This window comes from Dendropsophus ebraccatus, chromosome 10, assembly GCF_027789765.1.
Source record: "Dendropsophus ebraccatus isolate aDenEbr1 chromosome 10, aDenEbr1.pat, whole genome shotgun sequence".
Taxonomy (NCBI): Eukaryota; Metazoa; Chordata; class Amphibia; order Anura; family Hylidae; genus Dendropsophus; species Dendropsophus ebraccatus.
Genome location: NC_091463.1, coordinates 9,135,079 through 9,156,819, shown reverse-complemented (window position 1 = coordinate 9,156,819; position 21,741 = coordinate 9,135,079). Strand labels below are relative to the sequence as shown.

Here is a 21,741-nt window from a genome sequence, read left to right as displayed (position 1 = left end):
GAGGACAAGCCACTATCCGTAGACACCAGAGGAGGAGGAACCACCATCCATAGACACCAGGGGAGGAGCCACCATCCATAGACACCAGGGGAGGAGCCACTATCCATAGACACCAGAGGAGGATGGGCAGAAAGTGATGCCACGTTCTACATGTCTGACAGGAGACTAAGTATTTGGAGCCTCTTAAGTTATCACCTTTACTGTAACATAAGTTCCCGCGCCGCTCGTCCTCCCCTCCTTCACTTTCCCATTAGTAAGAAAAACTTTGGGAAATGAGCCAAGAACAGAAAATATGAGGCATTGTTCAGCTGCCCATTGTGTCCCGACCTTTTGCACACTTCAAGGAATGCCTGGTATTTCGTCTTTTCTTCCTCTCTCAAACCCCCCCCCCCCCCCCCCCCCATCTCCTCCAAGGCATCTCAGTAAAAAGACGTAGCTCAATGAGCATGGAAGAGACGTCACCAGGACAAGATAGCAGCATAGCAGGAGGGGGCCCCTGGTTTCTTAGGGGGGGGTTGTTACAATAAAAGATACATTGTAATAAATGCAGAGAACTTCATGGATTTCCTCAGCACCCAGGATGAAGAACAGGTCACATGGGGGAAAGTGGATTTCCAGACATGGAAGGGGTATGGGGTCAACTATCTGTCTATTTTGGGAAGTTATAGCAACAAGGCAAAAGTGAAGACAACTGCCAGGTGCCATTCATGAGACTGGGGTCATCGATCCTTCCCTCCTACAGCAGTGCTCTCCAACTTTTGGCTTTCCAGCTATTGCAAAACTACAACTCCCAGCATGCCCTGATATTGGCAGGCTGTCAGGACATGTTGGTAGATGTAGTTTTGCAGCAGCTGGAAAGCAACAAGTTGAAGACCTTAACGCTGTGGTAATCTAAAGGCTGTGTAGTATCTCGGCATTGCCAGGACGTTGTTGTATAACACACATGCTGGGTGTAGTCATTACATGTGGTTGGTGCACAATCGTAAATCCAGATGGTCCAACGCATGGATGGTGTGCAGAGCTGCCTGCATGGTATAGTCTGCTCTATAGCAGGCCCCACACCATATATCAGACACACTTCTGACCACCTAACCTCCTTACAGCTCCGTACACATCCTATGATGCCCCCGACACACATGCACAGCATGGGACCAACATTCCGGTGTGTTCTCCTCCATTCATGACAGGCGAACGATTGGTGGGATATGACTGAGGAGTGATTGGTGGGATATAATGGAGGAGTCATTGATGGGACATGATGGAAGAGTGATTGGTGGGATATGATGGGGAAGTGATTGGTGGAATATGACTAAGGAGTGATTGGTGGGATATGATGGGGGAGTGATTGGTGGGATATAATGGAGGAGTGATTGGTGGGATATGATCGGGGAGTGATTGGTGGGATATAATGGAGGAGTGATTGGTGGGATATGATGGGAGAGTGATTGGTGGAATATGACTAAGGAGTGATTGGTGGGATATGATGGGGAAGTGATTGGTGGAATATGACTAAGGAGTGATTGGTGGGATATGATGGGAGAGTGATTGGTGGGATATGATGGGAGAGTGATTGGTGGGATATGATGGGGAAGTGATTGGTGGAATATGACTAAGGAGTGATTGGTGGGATATGATCGGGGAGTGATTGGTGGGATATAATGGAGGAGTGATTGGTGGGATATGATCGGGGAGTGATTGGTGGGATATAATGGAGGAGTGATTGGTGGGATATAATGGAGGAGTGATTGGTGGGATATGATGGGAGAGTGATTGGTGGAATATGACTAAGGAGTGATTGGTGGGATATGATGGGGAAGTGATTGGTGGAATATGACTAAGGAGTGATTGGTGGGATATGATGGGAGAGTGATTGGTGGGATATGATGGGGAAGTGATTGGTGGGATATAATGGAGGAGTGATTGGTGGGATATGATGGGAGAGTGATTGGTGGGATATGATGGGAGAGTGATTGGTGGAATATGACTAAGGAGTGATTGGTGGGATATGATTGGTGGGATATAATGGAGGAGTGATTGGTGGGATATAATGGAGGCGTGATTGGTGGAATATGACTAAGGAGTGATTGGTGGGATATGATGGGAGAGTGATTGGTGGGATATGATGGGAGAGTGATTGGTGGGATATGATGGGGAAGTGATTGGTGGGATATAATGGAGGAGTGATTGGTGGGATATGATGGGAGAGTGATTGGTGGGATATGATGGGAGAGTGATTGGTGGAATATGACTAAGGAGTGATTGGTGGGATATGATTGGTGGGATATAATGGAGGAGTGATTGGTGGGATATAATGGAGGCGTGATTGGTGGAATATGACTAAGGAGTGATTGGTGGGATATGATGGGGAAGTGATTGGTGGAATATGACTAAGGAGTGATTGGTGTGATATGATGGGAGAGTGATTGGTGGGATATGATGGGGGAGTGATTGGTGGGATATGACAGGGGCATGATTGGTGGGATATGATGGGAGAGTGATTGGTGGGATATGATTGGTGGGATATGATGGGAGAGTGATTGGTGGGATATGATGGGAGAGTGATTGGTGGGATATGATGGGAGAGTGATTGGTGGGATATGATTGGTGGGATATGATGGGAGAGTGATTAGTGGGATATGATTGGTGGGATATGATGGGAGAGTGATTGGTGGGATATGATGGGAGAGTGATTAGTGGGATATGATGGGAGAGTGATTGGTGGGATATGATGGGAGAGTGATTGGTGGGATATGTCGGGGGAGTGATTGGTGGGATATGACAGGGGCGTGATTGGTGGGATATGATGGGAGAGTGATTGGTGGGATATGACGGGGGAGTGATTGGTGGGATATGATTGGTGGGATATGATGGGAGAGTGATTGGTGGGATATGACGGGGGAGTGATTGGTGGGATATGATTGGTGGGATATGATGGGAGAGTGATTGGTGGGATATGATGGGAGAGTGATTGGTGGGATATGACTAAGGAGTGATTGGTGGGATATGATTGGTGGGATATAATGGAGGAGTGATTGGTGGGATATAATGGAGGAGTGATTGGTGGGATATAATGGAGGAGTGATTGGTGGGATATGATGGGAGAGTGATTGGTGGGATATGATGGGGGAGTGATTGGTGGGATATGACAGGGGCGTGATTGGTGGGATATGATGGGAGAGTGATTGGTGGGATATGATTGGTGGGATATGATGGGAGAGTGATTGGTGGGATATGATGGGAGAGTGATTGGTGGGATATGATGGGAGAGTGATTGGTGGGATATGATTGGTGGGATATGATGGGAGAGTGATTGGTGGGATATGACGGGGGAGTGATTGGTGGGATATGACGGGGGAGTGATTGGTGGGATATGATGGGAGAGTGATTGGTGGGATATGATGGGAGAGTGATTGGTGGGATATCATTGGTGGGATATGATGGGAGAGTGATTGGTGGGATATTACTGAGGAGTGATTGGTGTTATGTGCTCTTGGGTGAGGGATGGTTTAGGACATGCTGATCTCTCCCTTCACTCTTTTATCACTTGACTTCAAAGGAGACTCCAGGGAAAAAGTTACATCAAAGTGGAAGCTCAATGAGGACTTCAGACTGCTGCCCCTCACCCCAGTCCCAGCAGAAGAATTTCTTTTCAATGCTTTGTATGTTTCTGCAGTTTAGAACATATTGAGGATGTCATAGGGGGAGGAAAGGAATACCTCTGGTCAAGTGACCCTGAAGGAGCCGCATTGGGGAGGGGGGGGGGAGGTATCCTACATGTCCTACAGTGGATTTGCTGGACTGGGTCTTGGGTTCAGCTCCATCTAGCAGGACCTTTATCTAGGGAATTCTGTTCCTTTAAGTTGCTATGGGATCACTGGTAGGTCACATGACTTCAATGACTCTGGTTATAGAAGTGAAATCCACACTGTAACATCGAGGCACTATGTAAGGTGGCCGACATGCTTTCAATGCTTTAGGGATAACAACATTAGGGAACTGCTAGATATGTGATTCCATAATAGAAATCTGCCCCTGATGTGTCCGAGCCCCTCACCACCCACCCATGACCACAAGCCAGGTAGGTCTCCAGGGCAGGTGGTCACAATGACAATTACAGCGGATTATTTGCCTTTTTAGCTGTGAATTACTCTCTTGTTTTCTACAAATGACCTAAAAAAAAGACCTTATCAAAGTATGTGAATCGCTGCGCTGCTTCCTCCCTCCATCCAGCAATATAGATAACGTCTGGTGTGACATTAACCAAGCTTTACGGCTCCCTGAGAACCAGGCCCAGGCTCTAGGTCACTGCGTGTGTGGACGTTATGGGCCAGATGGACCCTGCTGTCATGTATGCATGACTGGACCTTCCCTATATGCCTGTATCTACATACAGTAGCATTAAAGGGGTTGCTCACCAATTTTTTTTTCCCAGCATGTGCCAGAGATTTGTAATTTACTTTTATTTAAAAATCTCCAGTCTCCCAGTACTTATCAGCAGCTGTATGTCCTGCAGGAAGTGGTGTATTCTTTCCAGTCTTACACAGTGCTCTCTGCTGCCACCTCTGTCCATGTCAGGAACTGTCCAGAGCAGGAGAGGTTTTCTATGGGAACTTGCTGCTGCTCTGGACAGTTCCTGACATAGACAGAGGTGGCAGCAGAGAGCACTGGGTCAGACTGGAGAGAATACACCTCTTCCTGCAGGGCATACAGCAGCTAATAAGTACTGGGAGACTGAAGATTTTTTAATAGAAGTAAATTAAAAATCTCAGGCACTTTCTGCCACCAGTTGATTTGAAAGTATAAAATTTTTTCGTGAACAACCCTCTTTAATGAAAATTAAAGAGATTCTCCACTCATATTTAACTAATACACCAAATCAGGCTGGACAGGGCGGTTGTGTTAGGAAGTCCTTGCCAGTAAATAAAACGGAGAGGAGACAGCAATCCGCTGAATGATTGATAGCTGACTCCATTTTAAGTGAGTGGCTACTAGATACCGCTGTCTGCGCTTATTACAGAAGGAACAATGAGACATGAGACTGCTGGCGATTTACACATCAGCTACAATGTGAAATAATGGAAGACGAATCTCTTACTGTCTGTCGTTTACAAGTCCCATGTGTCTCCATGGTAACAGACTACAACCAAGCTCTGTGTGTAGTCTGATCCTGAAGAGCTATAGCTCTCCTCGGTCTTCCTTTCCTTCTACTGTCTTTATGATCAGGGGCATAGAAACTGCAGTTGGAAATGTTTGCAGGGTCTGACTACAGCTTTGTTTGTAGTCTGTAACCACAGACACACATTTCTGCATATGAGCTGTAAATGAGTTATTTTACTTAAGCTAACGTGTAAAGCTCCAGTCTCTGTGTCCCGTATCATACAGACAAAGGAGGAGGAGAGTGAAGTGATTCACATGACTGCAGGATCAGACTACATCCAATGCTTGTTTGTAGTCTGTAACCATGGAGACACATAGTTCACCATTGCAGCTGTGTACAGAAACAATGGAAGATTTTTAATCGAGGATAAATAGCAGAGTTTTCCCTTTTTTACTCTAGATGTATCACGGCACAGGTGTCAAACTCAGGTCCGCCAGCTCTTACAAAACTACAATTCCCATCATGCCAGGGTAGCTGAAGCTTTGGCTGTCCAGGCATGATGGGAATTGTAGTTGTGTAACAGCTGGCGGGCTTGAGTTTGACACCCCTGCTTCCTCTAACCCCATGTAAGTGTCAGACAGGTGCGCTATACAGGAATGTGGTCCCCCTCAGCATAACTCCACACTGGCCCCTCTCCCACCCGTATACTGCCCACTTTATTTTTATCAGACTCCACAGTACACAAAGCAAAAGGATGGAGCAAAGGTCAAACCATGAGCTTTATTGCAGCCTTATCTATCCGCCTTTCATGCTGAACACTGGTGATTCCTTAAGGAAATTGCCTGTTTTCACCTTGGCTGGTGAGAAAAGACAGGGTAATAAGAGAGAGGCGCAGGAGGAGGAAGAGGAGGAGGGGGGTGATGGGAAACGGAGAGATGGAGGACACACCTTCACTGGAGGCAAACGCCCAGCTTTCTCACACTTATTTGCAGACTGAATAAACAGAGCAGAGCCAGGAAAAGAACCTGGGGACAGGTGTAATCTCCCAGCACCCTTTCATGTCCTGCCAGGACACCTCACACTGCAAGCCTGCCTAGTAAGGAGATGTCTGCAACACCGAGGGGCAGGGGAGTCTCACCCACAGACCCCCACTACTCAATGGAGAGAAAACTAAACATATTGGACTTGTCATTGATAAGATTATTACACTATTGCTAGCCTCTAATCTGCTCCTGGTCTGCGATGTTGTCACCTGGAGTCTCTTTTAGGCTGGGTGCACACTGCATTTTTTCAAATCGGTTTTTCTTTTTTCATTCATTTTATGAAAAAACCCCCAAACGAATGAAAAAATGGGTGCATTTGTGTGCATCCTCTTTGATCCTTTTACCCTTAATTTCCATTATAAAAAAAAAACAAAAAAAAAAAAAACACATTTTTTTTAACGTATCAAATATGTGGTCAACCACATTTTTGTGTACGCTAAAAAAAATATTTTTGATCCGTCTTTTTATTATAGAAGTCAGTTGAAGAACGGATCAAAGAGGATGTACACCAATGCACCTGTTTTTTCATCTGTTTTTTTTTTTTTTTTTTGCATAAAACGGATGGAAAAAAAAAAAAAACAGATTGAAAAAATAACTTCTGTGTGTATCTATAGTTACAGACTACAAACAAACCCTGTGTAGTCAGATCCTATAGTTCTTCCACTACCTTAGAAGAGGAAGCAGATGAAAGTTATCCCAGTATTAATATCCAATAGATAAGGGATAACTAGCTGACTGGTAGGTTCCATACTGATCACAAGAACAGAGGTCATGTGTCTCCTGAGTGAATGAAGCAGCAACAACCACATATATCCCACAGCTCCATTCACTGTCTATGGGACTTCTCAAAACAGTCAATTTCAGTGGGAATTTCAACAGTTAGATTCCCACTGATAAGCCAGCTATCCCATAACCTTAACTTTTAGTTTTGGGGTAACACTGAGGCCACTGCACTGACAGCTTTCCCTCCTGATCCAGGAGAGAAACCCGCTGTCACTCTGGTATTGGATGATTTGTAGACAAAACAAAAAGACATTGAAATTTAAAGGGAACATCCAGCCTTAGAAAAACATGACCATTTTCTTCCAGAGACAGCACCGCTCTTGTCTCCAGGTCAGGTGTGGTATACAATTAGGCTCCATTTACTTCAATGGAATTAACTTGCAAAATTAACACCCAAACTGGAGAGAAGAGCTGTGCTGTCTCTGGAAGAAAGTGGCCATGTTTTTCTAATGCTGGAGAACACCTTTAACATGCCCAATGTTTCTGGTCTCCAAAATCATTCATCTCTGCTGTGTATGAGGGCCCTGACAGTCCATATAGGATCAGTCTACACAAGTATGTAGAGACACTTAAACATTTTAACAGGTCACACAGACCTAAAAGCAGAGATAGGTGGAAGAAGCGAGCAGTTGTGTGCTTCACTCCCCATCCTGCTGCTTGATCGAACAGGAGATGGACCCCATAGACATATAATAAAGCCTGTCTCATGCAGTTATATCAAAGAGCAGAACTGTGCGCTTCTCCCAGATATATGGAGCGATCAATGGGGATTCGTCTGAGGAACTGAGTGAGGAGATGCAATATTCAGTCTGTGCAGCCACTTCAGCCTACACGCCATTCATATCTATGGGGCTGCAGATTGTAGGAAACTGTGGGTAGCCTTATAGAGAATGAATGGAGTGTGGTGCGGTGTGAGCACTCCATTCATTGCACAACTGCATCTGCATCTACTAGAGTACCCAGAACACCGCCCAACACCCGCAAATATAGGGGGAACGTGCAGTGTCCCTTCAGATGTGCCCACCTGTGAACTATAAACAATGCTGGATGATGTGCAATAATCATGGTGAAAAAGTATTCCCACCCTTTCCAATGACCCTGCTGCAATGTTTAGGCAGCGTGTAATGATCATGACGCTGGGTGGTCGGTGCTCCCGTCCCCTCACCTGGCGTTCCTGCAGTCTCCTCCAGGCCGTCACGCAGGTCCATCAGCTGCATCATCCTGTCCTGGGAAATGCGCAGGTACTTGTTACAGTTACACGCCTGAGAAGAAGAACACAGCAAACATTACACTGACAGTGCTGCCAGAAACCCAGACTGATACTCACTGACCACCACTTCACCTGGAGCTAGGTAAACACATCACACACCAGAGGCTTAGATACACCAGCTCCAGTGTACCGTATCACACACGATTAGCACATATTACCACAACAATAGGGGAGACAGGATCAGCACAAAGTATCACACGTTGTCAATTTATACCAGCTCAGCAGGCAGTATCACAGAGCTTAGATACACCAACTCTGCACACAATAGCATACGTGATGAGCCCGGATACACTGGCTGATCACCACCCTGATAGTTGGCAGCTATTATGTATAATTGTATATTATTTGTATCCATATATAATACAGTAACATTTGATCTTTATTACATCATTCAGTGACTTCCGTAATAACTTCACTTTATACAGAAGGAAAACGGTCATTGTATAAATTATAAGGTTCTGCTCCCCGGGGTGCGGCCACACCGTATGAGGGAAGAAAGGGAGCGCAGCTCTGAAGGATAATACAGGATGTAATTCAGGATCAGTAATGTAATGTATATACCCCACCAGCAGAATAGTGAGTGCAGCTCTAGAGTATAATAAAGGATGTAACTCAGGATCAGTAATGTAATGTATGTACACAGTGACCCCCATAAGCAGAATAATGAGTGCAGCTCTGGAGTATAATACAAAACATAACTCAGTAAGGCTGACACTGCTACAGAGTTCTATAGAAACATTGTATACTTGGCAGATTTGAGGAGTCTGTATAACAGGACGTGGCCTATATAGGAGCTGTCATGGCCATCCCTCACCTTTTCTAGGAACAGATACAACAATATATTACCTAATGGATTTTTTCCCACTGTCACATTGTATATGTATTTTTTTATTATATTTTCCTTCTTATTTCTCTAGTGTAAGGTTGTTGGCGGTGTGCATCCTGTCTGATGTCACACACATATGTGTTGCCCTCTGCTCTCTAGTTCACGGTCACAGGTACAGCCTCAATGGTGATGTATTTATGCCTCGGTCGGATATAGAAAGTGTGAGAAGAGGAAATCATTGGTCGCCCTACAGTCACAAATCCAGCTCAGTAGGGAACAAAGGACTCACTAAGAAAAACCGGTTCCCCCAGCAGCAGCAGCGGCGGTGGTGGAGGTAGGACGAGGGGAGCTGAGTGGCCGGAGAGGGTGTGAGCCGCACACAGGAATGTACACCAGGTGCCGGCCTCATATACAACTCCAAGGGCACCAGAGACAATGGGGAGGGCTGCTGGATCTGCTGCCAGGGGCGATGACTAGGGGTGCGCTGGATCAAGGGGAAAGTCACAGCCCAATTCTGTATGAGGAGCATCCAAAATAAATGCTTCACTGGTGTCACTCGGTATGCCTGCTGGGAGTTGTAGTTCTCCATCGGTTCCATCCTAGATACAGACACACTGATCAGGTCTCTTTCTGGCCTCCCCTCACAGGGATTCTATTAGTCTGGGCCTAATACATCAGATCTGTCTGTATTATTAGGCAGGGGGTCTGTACATCACAAGGGACAGCTGTGAAGGAGTTAATGGAGAAGAAAGGAAGGAGGAAGGGGGGCTCTGGCAGAAATACAGTAGCCCATTTCAGAGACTTCAGTTACCAAATAACAAAAGGGACTTGGAAGAGGAGAGAAGTTCCCAGGGGATAGGTGTGAAGTGCAGCCTGTCCTGACACCCCCTCCCCCAAACCTACCACTGCTCTGCAGGATGAGGGGGTCTCTCTCCATGGGGGGCTCTCATGAGATTACAGTACTGCCTGTCAGGGATCATAAGAAGATACCAGGCATAGGACTGCAGCTTCTCCCAAACTTATAGCAAGTGTAAATGCAAGTAACGGGGTACAGTGCATTAGGAGTGGCAGTGTTATGAGACTGGGGTGTCAGCGTCTCACTATCCTGTACCCCAAGTGTCGTGTCACTATCCTGTCCCCCAAGTGTCCCTATCCTGTCCCCCAAGTGTCCCTATCCTGTACCCAGAGAGTGTCCCTATCCTGTCCCTCAAGTGTCCCTATCCTGTCCCTCAAGTGTCCCTATCCTGTCCCTCAAGTGTCCCTATCCTGTCCCTCAAGTGTCCCTATCCTGTCCCTCAAGTGTCCCTATCCTGTCCCTCAAGTGTCCCTATCCTGTCCCTCAAGTGTCCCTATCCTGTCCCTCAAGTGTCCCTATCCTGTCCCTCAAGTGTCAGCATGTCACTATCCTGTCCCCCAAGTGTCACTATCCTGTCCCCCAAGTGTCACTATCCTGTCCCCCAAGTGTCACTATCCTGTCCAAGTGTCAGCGTGTCCCTATCCTGTCCCCCAAGTGTCACTATCCTGTCCCCCAAGTGTCCCTATCCTGTCCCCCAAGTGTCCCTATCCTGTGTCATTGGTCAGCACCCCACTAGTATGGGTCTTCCAGGTGATGGACAGATCTGGGATCTCCGCTGACTTCTCACCCTGTGGATTAGAAGATGGCTCCCTTTGAAGTGGGGGGTAATGAACTCCTTGCAGCCATACAACATTCTACCCATCATTCCAAATTACAGCAAATGCTCCATTACAGCTCATTCACAGCTGGGTGACACCAAGTCATGGAGCAGCATTTGGCCAGTTTGGTGGCCAGGCTTCCTCTGGAACATATTGTAGCCAAATTGTGACTGGGAAGCAGACAGGTGTGGCGGCAGAAGGGAGGACAGGGCCTGTAATTGGCAGCAATTTGCTATAAGCCTCGGCTGTAAGAGGGGGAGAGGAGAGGGAGGTCAGTGGGTAAAGCCCAGCCGCTCTGACTCCACAAGACACATGGTCTCACTGCCACCATGAGAAGCCGCTGACTGTCACTATGGACCCGTCAGATTTCTCACTCTCACTGCAGACGTGAAGCTTGTCTCCATCCTTCTCAGAACATCAGTCCTTATTGGGGGGAGCGACCAGTCATATCCCGCAGGGAGGATGGAGGATAAGAGAATGAGGGCCCTATTCCACGGGACAATTATCGTCCGGATATTGTTAACGATAAATCATCTCAAACGACTTTAGCTTTAGCGAGCTTCTTCAAATCATTCCCACACTCCAATAATGATGGTCTTTAATTCTTTCCTTGGTGGTCGTCCTGACCTCGTTGATCGTTCGCATCAGAGTGATTCCACGGAACGACGAACAACCGATTATCGTTCAAGTAGGTGGGGCGAGTCATTTTTTTCCCCCCATTCTCTCTGCCTCCAGGGGGCGTATTGTTCCTTTTATATTCGTACACAATCTACGATTATTATAAATGTTCACACGCAATAAATGCTATTATGTTACATTTTTCTAAGCTTTCTTTATTAATTTATTTTTTTTATCAATTTGGAATTACAAAAAACACGAGTGGCGGTACGTTTTTCATATGCAGTGTATCCCAATGCTCAACATATAAATTTGAAAAAAATATACTTTGAGGGAACGTTGTTGCGTAGCTAAACTGCCGACACACCAAACGACTTGCGAGCGATGTACGAACAAGCAACGGTAAAAATAGGTCCAGGTCTCATTACGCGATCAACGATTTCTCGTTCGAAGTTTAATCATTAACGGCTATTCAACCAAATATTAACGATTATCCAAACGATAATCGTCCCGTGCAATAGGGTCCTTAGGTTGGGTTCATATCACGTTTTTGCAATCCGTTCTTTTCATCCGCTTTTTCAAAAAACGGATGGAAAAACAGATGCAATTGTGTGGATCCGTATCGATTTTTTTTCCCCATTGATTTCCATTACAAAAAAAAAATTGATCAAAACAGATCAGTTTTTTTTTAACGGACAAAAATGAGGTTGACTACTTTTCTGTGTACAGATCAGTTTTTTTTTTTTTATAATGGAAGTCACTGTAACATGGCCCCCTCAGGCAGCACCACGCGCCCCGGAGTGGCTGCAGCTGTTACATACAGTCCCCAGTCCTCCACTAACCCCCCAATCTGCCTCTAACAGTCTCTACAACCCTTAATGCAGTGTTCTCCAATCTGTGGCTCTCCAGATAATTCAACACTACAACTCCCATCAGGACCACCGGCCCTACAGCCCAATCCATAAATCCCGTTATTAATGGAACTTCTGGCGGTATCTTCCCTTTCCTGGCAGATGGCTCAGATTGGCGGTCTCATTCCTCCGACCCCCCTACATGGATGAAGTGTGAGGATTAGGGAGACGGGACTCTCTGTGACTTCACCTCCACATCCCTCACTGCGAGAGATGATGAATCTTGTCCGGAGACGGAATTATTTTCTCAAATTAAAGGAAACAGCGGCCGTAATTCCATCATAAACACCCCATAGCACCATCTAAAGCCAGGATGTCAGCCAAGTCTCCGGCGCACGCTCCAGAATTCCAGGATCTGCTGGAAATGAGAGCCACATGGAGCGGCCTTGCCGATCAGGCAGGGAGCGCGGCGTCTCCAGAGACAGCAGGGATTTACACTCCGCCTATACAACGCTCAAGTGCTTGGCCCCAGGCAAAACACAACACATACGGCATTTACTATGTCATCCATCTCCTCATGTGTCCTCTCCTTTAGGGACGTGCAAGCATCTCGAATCCAGGTCACCGCTTCTTGTAAACACTCTGTGTGATTAAATCGTCAATCCCACAATCCACCAGGGCAATCTCTGTTGGGATATAGGGTCTGTATACAAAAACAGCGCCTATAGTCTCGGTATATGGATCAATCCTATTTGGCGCAGCGGGTTCCCATATCCGTACCCTGGAACTGCTGGTTATACAATAAGGCTCTGTTCACACCTCCATCATGGCTTTGGTTAGGCCTCCTGCGTAGTGGTTTTGTGGTCCAGCGGGCACGGACAGACCACAGTGCCACCCACGGGCCCCATACACAAGAAGGAGGCCTAATGTCTATAAGCCCAGTCTGTAATCCAGACCGTATAATGGCAGGTCCTATTTTTTGTGATCCGGGATCTGGGCAAAGGCACGGACCACAGAATCCACAGTCATGTGCACTCAGACTAGAATGGGTCTGATGCCATCCACAGCCATGTGCAAGGGCAATAGACAACAAGTGTGCCCCCTATGGTCCCTTCTGACTTGTAATGGAGTCCATCACTTATATAGGAAGAGCGTTGCTTCTCTTTCCCATCACATCTGGATGGCAGTGTGAACAGAGCTATAGGCTGGCTGCAAAGGTGATATCTACATTCGCCTACCCCCCTATGCATTATTAGGACATACAGATATAGTGAGGGGAGCTCACACTTGGAAAAACCTGACCTGGACCATAGCCAGGCTTCGTTTCTGCTACAAAATCTAGAGTATTAGGTGACATACACAAGAGTATAACAGTATATAGATGCATGCATCTGTATTATGGCTGCAGGTCCTGGCAGGACTGTGGGTCTAGAGATCCGATCTGAAAGCGACATGATGATCTACGATGATCCTCAGAGCCACCGATGGGCCAGGACTTGTAACTGTATGGCCGCATCCCCACGTTCCGTGTTCTGCATGTTACATGCATTCCACGCCTATGGAACGTGTAAATGCGGCAGTTTTGCATCCGTGTATTTCACTGATCTGTTTAAAGCATTTTAAATTACAATGATTACATCACATCCGTGAATGCTTCAGTTCAGAGTTATGACATGTCCTAGTTTTAAACGGACCGGATTGGAGATCCGCAAAAACACTGAACATGTGAATAGCCCATTACAAAGCAATGGGCTATAAATTTGTCCGTGCGGAAGGTGTATTCTCTGCAGTCTGACACAGTGCTCTCTGCTGCCACCTCTGTCCAGTTCAGGAGCTCTCCAGAGCAGCAGAGGTTTTCTATGAGGATTTGCTGCTGCTCTGGACAGTTCCTGACATGGACAGAGGTGGTAGCAGAGAGCACTGCACTCACACTGGAGGGAATACACCACTTCCTGTAGGACATACAGCAGCTGATTAGTATAGGAATAATGGAGATTTTTAAATAGAAATAAATTACAAATCTCTGGTACTTGCTGGGACCAGCTGATTTGAAAGTTTTTGGTGAACTTCCCCTTTAAGGGGAAGGGCCCAGTGTCCATGTGTGACTGCTATAACTGTTCTCTCTGTGGTGGGATAAAAGGGTTAAAGCTGCTGCCTGCACGATTTGCCGGAGGGTCAGCTGGAATTGTGGGTGGTCAGAGTATTCACACTGTATTGTCCTGAGGGGAGGGATGGGGAGGGAGCGGGGTGTCTGCGGGGATGGGGACAATGCACACAGCTGCGGGGTACGCACCAGTCCCTCGCAGGGTTAACCAGGTTTGCAAACATTCCAGTGTGAATGCTATATGTGTGCTGCCCTTGTCAGACAGGTTTGTGTATGTAGTGTAAGCATCCATAGCCCTGATCGAGGCTTTTATCAGAGGGGCGGAGACGCGGGGTAAGGTGACCTTCACTGCCAGGGAAAGTCACGTACAATCAGGAAAATGAAAGGGCACAAAAACACGACAAGACTGCTCCCAACCTGCAGCATAAAACTACAACTCCCATCATACTGGGATAGCAGTCTCACATCACCTGGGGCAGTACCACACACTCAGTCTATGGGGAATAAAAGCCACATAAGGCTACAGCTCAAGAGCGACGCCCTCCTGGTAAAATAGAGTTATCGTGAATCACAACATGCAAAAAACAAACCTCCTCATAGTGCTCTCCTGTAACGGTGGTGAGGCCACCTGAGACTCCCACAGAGGCCACCATGCTAATAGCATTTACCGGCAATGTCATGATGCTGAACTGCCCTATAATATCAGCTTAGATCGTAAGCTCTGTGGGGCAGAAACTTCACTCATAGACCAACCAAGAGCTGGTGCCCCCTCCCATACACATGCATGCCTAATTCAGCCTAGTGTGCACATGTCCTGAAGGGGAAGATGGGGTAACATGCTGCCAGACTCCTCAATCATCAAGACTCCTCTGGCTGTGACTTATCTTACAGAGAACACAAGGACTGGACATGATGAGATCCAATTGTCCGAACCTCCTCCCAACAAACGCCTGCTAACGGGTAGAGCTGAAAGAACCCCATAGGGAATAGAGGGGGCTTCCCCTGTCGAAATTGATAGGTTCAGCCATGTATACTGCCACAATAGAGGGTCAGATATACCAACCGCACTGATGGTGGGAGAGAAAGGTGGATCCTAAATGATCAACAAGATCAGGATAGAGAACCCCCTATGTGCTTTTCAGGACCATCGATCACTGAAAGCAATAGTATTCCAGTTATAGAGGAGGCTGGGGGCTACAATGGGGTCCTTGGTGGACACGAGCGTGTTTGCAGCCTATGAAGGGCTTTATGATGGCTTCTATGACAGGTTCTACGATGGGCTCTATGATGGCTTCTATGATGGGTTCTACAATGGGCTCTATGATGGCTTCTATGACGGGTTCTACAATGGGCTCTATGATGGCTTCTATGACAGGTTCTACGATGGGCTCTATGATGGCTTCTATGACAGGTTCTACGATGGGCTCTATGATGGGTTCTACAATGGGCTCTATGATGGCTTCTATGATGGGTTCTACAATGGGCTCTATGATGGCTTCTATGATGGGTTCTACAATGGGCTCTATGATGGCTTCTATGATGGGTTCTACAATGGGCTCTATGATGGCTTCTATGATGGGTTCTACAATGGGCTCTATGATGGCTTCTATGATGGGTTCTACAATGGGCTCTATGATGGCTTCTATGATGGGTTCTACAATGGGCTCTATGATGGCTTCTATGACAGGTTCTACAATGGGCTCTATGATGGCTTCTATGACAGGTTCTACAATGGGCTCTATGATGGCTTCTATGATGGGTTCTACAATGGGCTCTATGATGGCTTCTATGACAGGTTCTACAATGGGCTCTATGATGGCTTCTATGATGGGTTCTACAATGGGCTCTATGATGGCTTCTATGATGGGTTCTACAATGGGCTCTATGATGGCTTCTATGACAGGTTCTACAATGGGCTCTATGATGGCTTCTATGACGGGTTCTACAATGGGCTCTATGATGGCTTCTATGATGGGTTCTACAATGGGCTCTATGATGGCTTCTATGATGGGTTCTACAATGGGCTCTATGATGGCTTCTATGATGGGTAATACAATGGGCTCTATGATGGCTTCTATGATGGGTTCTACAATGGGCTCTATGATGGCTTCTATGAAGGTCTCTATGGTGGCTTCTAGGTCAGGTTCTATAATCGACTCTGTGATGGCTTCTATGAAGGGCTCTATGATCGGCTCTATGATGGCTTTTATGAAGGGCTCTATGATCGGCTCTATGATGGCTTCTATGAAGGGCTCTACGGTGGGTTCTATGAAGGGCTCTATGACTTCTCTATCGTGTTCAATGAAGGGCTCTATAATAGCTTCTACGTTGTGGTCTATGAGGGGTTCCATTAGGGATTCTCTCTAGAAGATGACAAGCAGCCATAAGGAGGTTGAGTCTACAAAGGGGGGGGGGGTTATCATCCAGTCCCCTGGATTTTGCTCTGTTCTGACGCCACTTATAGGGCCCCATCTCCTCTGGCTGTAAGCACTTGCTATGTGCAGTCCATGTGGCCCGGTTCCACCCTACATTACAGTAATTATTGGGATTTTTATTCGAGGTTCTTACATGTTTATATGGTAGAAGGTCATAGAAGACGCAGCTCAGGATTGTAAGAAATGTAAATCCAGGGCTGGTTGGTGAAGTTCCGGCACTAGGTGCTGTGAAGTCCTTACCCCCCATGGTGACATGACCTCAGGACAAGACTCTGCTCCCTCCTCCAATCACAATTCACCAGTACTGTGCGCTCCTTCAGAATTAGGACCCATTGTTTCTATGGCTGCCGCTGTTGCTAAAGGAGGAATGTCAATTACTCGGAACATATCTTTCTTAGAAAACACAAGAAACCCCCGCACCCCAACAAAGAGGAGCGACAGCAACCAGACTGTCCGGGGGGTCAAAGACGGCATCTCAGGAGAGTCAGAGATAAAGTCTTCATGTCTATTCTACCACTAATCACAATCTATTACTCCCTGGTATCAGCCATAAATGGTGCTGCAACTGCAGCCATACAACCCGATAATACTGCCGGCCAATGCAGAGGAAATACAGGATCAGTAATGTATGGACACAGTGACCCCACTAGCAGAATAGTGAGTGCAGCTCTGGAGTATAATACAGGGTGAAACTCAGGATAGTAATGTAATGTATGGACACAGTGACCTCACCAGCAGAATAGTGAGTGCAGCTCTGGAGTATAATACAGGGTGAAACTCAGGATAGTAATGTAATGTATGGACACAGTGACCCCACCAGCAGAATAGTGAGTGCAGCTCTGGGGTATAATACAGGGTGAAACTCAGGATAGTAATGTAATGTATGGACACAGTGACCTCACCAGCAGAATAGTGAGTGCAGCTCTGGGGTATAAAAAAGATTTTTATGAAATGGTGACTACAAGTGAACATAGGGGAGGTAATAGCCCCATTTTGTGACCCGTGAGCTCACACGACCTCCCTGGGACCTGATGCTAGGTGCACTCCTTGCTCCTAAGATCTGAATCCCATACTGTCAGTGAACACCCCCTGGCTGACCTCAGCCGTTCATGGGAAGAGGATTCCCGTCAGAGTAACATGACGGTTCCCCCCTCTGTCTTGCAGTCTTTGCATTTTCCTGTACATTCCTGCTGGATCTCTCCGCTATGCTGCCAGTCGGGGTGTGAGGAGCGGAGCAGCGGCGTTCTCACATCAGATCACCTGAGCAGTCATCCCTTCAGGTCACACCATCAGGCTCCAGCAATGTGTTACAGTCCTCGCTGTGTCACTCACATGAATCCTCTCGCCGGATGATTTTACCGCCATATTAGTCCAGGGAGAAACAAATTTGAAGGGGCATTTATCCACCAATTACCTCTAATTATATTAACTCCTTTCATTGCTGCATATGACAAGCAATATGGCCAATACACTGGCCCCGGCGGGTCCCCTCCTCAATGTAATAACAGCCGAGCAGATGTGACCGCAGGAGTCTGGGAAAGACCAATGCTAGCCAGCAGCTACAAAACTACAACCCCCATCATGCCATGATCGCTCAATATGTGATGCTACAGCTGCTGCAACACTACAACTCCCATCATACACCAAGCCCAACCTGTGGCTCTCCAGCAGCTACAAAACTACAACCCCCATTATTCCCTGAAAGATCAGCTTATGGATTCACTGCCCTTCAAAACTAAAATTCCCATTATGCGACGAAAGCCCAATCTAGCAGCTGTAGAACTACAACTCCTATTATAACCTGACAGCCCAACCCATGGCAAAACTGCAGCTTCCATCCATTTTTTTCAGACCGCTCAACCTGTGGTTCTACAGCGGTTTCAGAACTACAACTCCCATCATGCACTGAACTACAACTAACATGGTTTTCTGATATCTCATGAAGCAGTTAGTAAGTCTCAGCTTTAACTACAACTCCCATCAATGATTTCCTCACAGCTCAACTTCAGCTGGTTCAAAACTACAACTCCCATCATGTACTGACAGCCAGACTTGTGGCTCTCCGAATGTAGAAAAACTACAACTCCCACAAGTTGCAGTATGAACACATAAGTTGTAGTTTTGCTGCAAGTAGACAGGTGAAGTTTTGGCTCTTCATGATGGGAGTTGTAGTCTTGCAATTGTTAGGGTACTGCTTAGCCCATGGCTTTCTGACGGCCCAACCCGTGGAAGACTACAACTCCAGCTGGGGAGCCTAATAGGAGACTAGAAACCCAGAGACGTGTCGGCTCCTGCAGCATGCGCCGCTGCAAACACATCTGGGAAAGTAAAGATAGAAAAAACAGGGAGCAGTGTGGGTCAGTTAAAGTGACACGACGACAGGCTGCCCACCATGGCCCCGGGCTCCAGAGGCTGCCCACATGGCCCCGGGCTCCAGAGGCTGCCCACATGGCCCCCGGCTCCAGAGGCTGCCCACCATGGCCCCGGGCTCCAGAGGCTGCCCACATGGCCCCGGGCTCCAGAGGCTGCCACCATGGCCCCGGGCTCCAGAGGCTGCCCACCATGGCCCCGGGCTCCAGAGGCTGCCCACCATGGCCCCGGGCTCCAGAGGCTGCCCACCATGGCCCCGGGCTCCAGAGGCTGCCCACCATGGCCCCGGGCTCCAGAGGCTGCCCACCATGGCCCCGGGCTCCAGAGGCTGCCCACCATGGCCCCGGGCTCCAGAGGCTGCCCACCATGGCCCCGGGCTCCAGAGGCTGCCCACCATGGCCCCGGGCTCCAGAGGCTGCCCACCATGGCCCCGGGCTCCAGAGGCTGCCCACCATGGCCCCGGGCTCCAGAGGCTGCCCACCATGGCCCCGGGCTCCAGAGGCTGCCCACCATGGCCCCGGGCTCCAGAGGCTGCCCACCATGGCCCCGGGCTCCAGAGGCTGCCCACCATGGCCCCGGGCTCCAGAGGCTGCCCACCATGGCCCCGGGCTCCAGAGGCTGCCCACCATGGCCCCGGGCTCCAGAGGCTGCCCACCATGGCCCCGGGCTCCAGAGGCTGCCCACCATGGCCCCCGGCTCCAGAGGCTGCCCACCATGGCCCCGGGCTCCAGAGGCTGCCAACCATGGCCCCCGGCTCCAGAGGCTGCCCACCATGGCCCCCCGGCTCCAGAGGCTGCCCACCATGGCCCCCCGGCTCCAGAGGCTGCCCATTATGGGCCTAGCTCCAGAGGCTGCACAGTGCTCGGCCCTACCCCTGCCATAAATCACCAGGAAAGGGCTGTTCACGAAAAAAAAAATTCTTTCAAATCAACTGGTCCCAGAAAGTGCTGGAGATTTGTAATTTACTTCTATTAAAAATGTATCAGTCTTCCAGTACTTATCAGCTGCTGTATGTCCTGCAGGAAGCAGTGTACTCTCTCCAGTCTGACACAGTGTTCTCTGCTGCCACCTCTGTCCATGTCAGGAACTGTCCAGAGCAGCAGCAAATCTCCATAGAAAACCTCTCCTGCTCTGGACAGTTCCTGACATGGACAGAGGTGGCAGCAGAGAGCACTGTGTCAGACTGGAGAGAATACACCACTTCCTGCAGGACATACAGCAGTTGATAAGTACTGGAAGACTGGAGATTTTTTTAATAGAAGTAACAAATCTCTGGCACTTCCTGGAACGGCTCACAGATGAGGGATTGCTACAAAGTATTCAATCCAGACAATGCTGTGTGAGCTCTGGCTGATACACTGCAGCTAAGAGAGGATGGACAGAGTGTAAGGATCCCTGGACGGGTCACCTGCCCCTGATGCTAGCCACGTCTCCAGCAAGCAGAGCTCTTACACATACAAATACTACATCACCTCTCATAAGTTACAGGTCAGGGCCCTAAACTCCACCAAAATGTCACGATTTAAAACTCTACCCTCTCTCTCACACATCCTGTCACTCTATAGTTAGACCAGTGTTCCCAATGTGTGGCTCTCCAGCTCTAGTCATGAAAGGCTGTCAGGGCATGATGGGAGTTGTAGTTCTGCAGCAGCTGGAGGGGGACCCATACTAGGGAAGGTGGTGTCATGTGAAGCAGCCCCTGGAATCCAGCCCCGACGCCCCCATGTTTCCTGCAATAATCTGAGCTATACCCGAGACAATGAGGCAGCAGTCAGTTATGTGTCGTATACGCTCATGGCGGCAGCTCCCACCCATCATTCTACACTGACATCTTCTGCATCGCCCGCCATTCTTACAGGGAAGACGGACTACTACGTAATGGCCTTCTAACATAGAGAGAGATTTATCCCCCTGTGTAATTGGCCAGCGATCAGTAGACTGATCAAAGGGGAACTCTGGTGATTTTTTTTTTCTTTTCAAATCATCTGGTATCAGAAAGTTATACAGATTTGTAAATTACGTCTATTTAAAAATCTCCAGTCTTCCAGTACTTATCAGCTAATGTATGTCCTGCAGGAAGTGCTGTATTCTCTCCAGTCTGACACAGTGCTCTCTGCTGCCATCTCTGTCCATGTCAGGAACTGTCCAAAGCAGCAGCAAATCCCCATAGAAAACCTCTCCTGCTCTGGACAGTTGAATTTTTTTCCCTTTTACTTCGGGTCCTTTTACACGTACAGATAAATTGCTTAGATGCTTGTTTAGCGAATGTACGGGGATGACTTTTTCTGTTAAACGATAGGTGTTTAGACAAGAAAATAAATCGACATGAAAAGTTGTTAATACGATTGTAAATATGATCGTATATACTGTGAATGATCATAACTCTGTGTGTGTGTGTGTATATATATATATATATATATATATATATATATATATATTATTACACACACACACACATATATATATATATATACACACACACACACACACACACCTAACAAAACTTCTTTGGAAGTTTGATTGTTGCCGCGTTTACACCAGATTATCACTTAAATTCAAATGATTTAACAATTTTTTGCCCGAAAATCGTCCAGTGTCACAGACCCTTTACATTCTTCAGTGGAAATCCCAAAATCATGTAGCTTGGAATGGAAAAAAAAATGGAAGTG

General features: G+C 47.5%; 1 protein-coding gene across 1 annotated transcript in view; it reads right to left on the bottom strand.

Annotated features, from left to right (window-relative positions):
* The window catches only part of EXD3 (exonuclease 3'-5' domain containing 3), a 157,572-nt gene that overhangs the window by 3,301 nt on the left and 132,530 nt on the right, over nt 1-21,741 (bottom strand). The window contains exon 22 of the mRNA XM_069942790.1: nt 8,090-8,186. Within this exon, the coding sequence (XP_069798891.1) occupies nt 8,090-8,186 (97 nt within the window). The remainder of the gene's footprint in view (nt 1-8,089; nt 8,187-21,741) is intronic.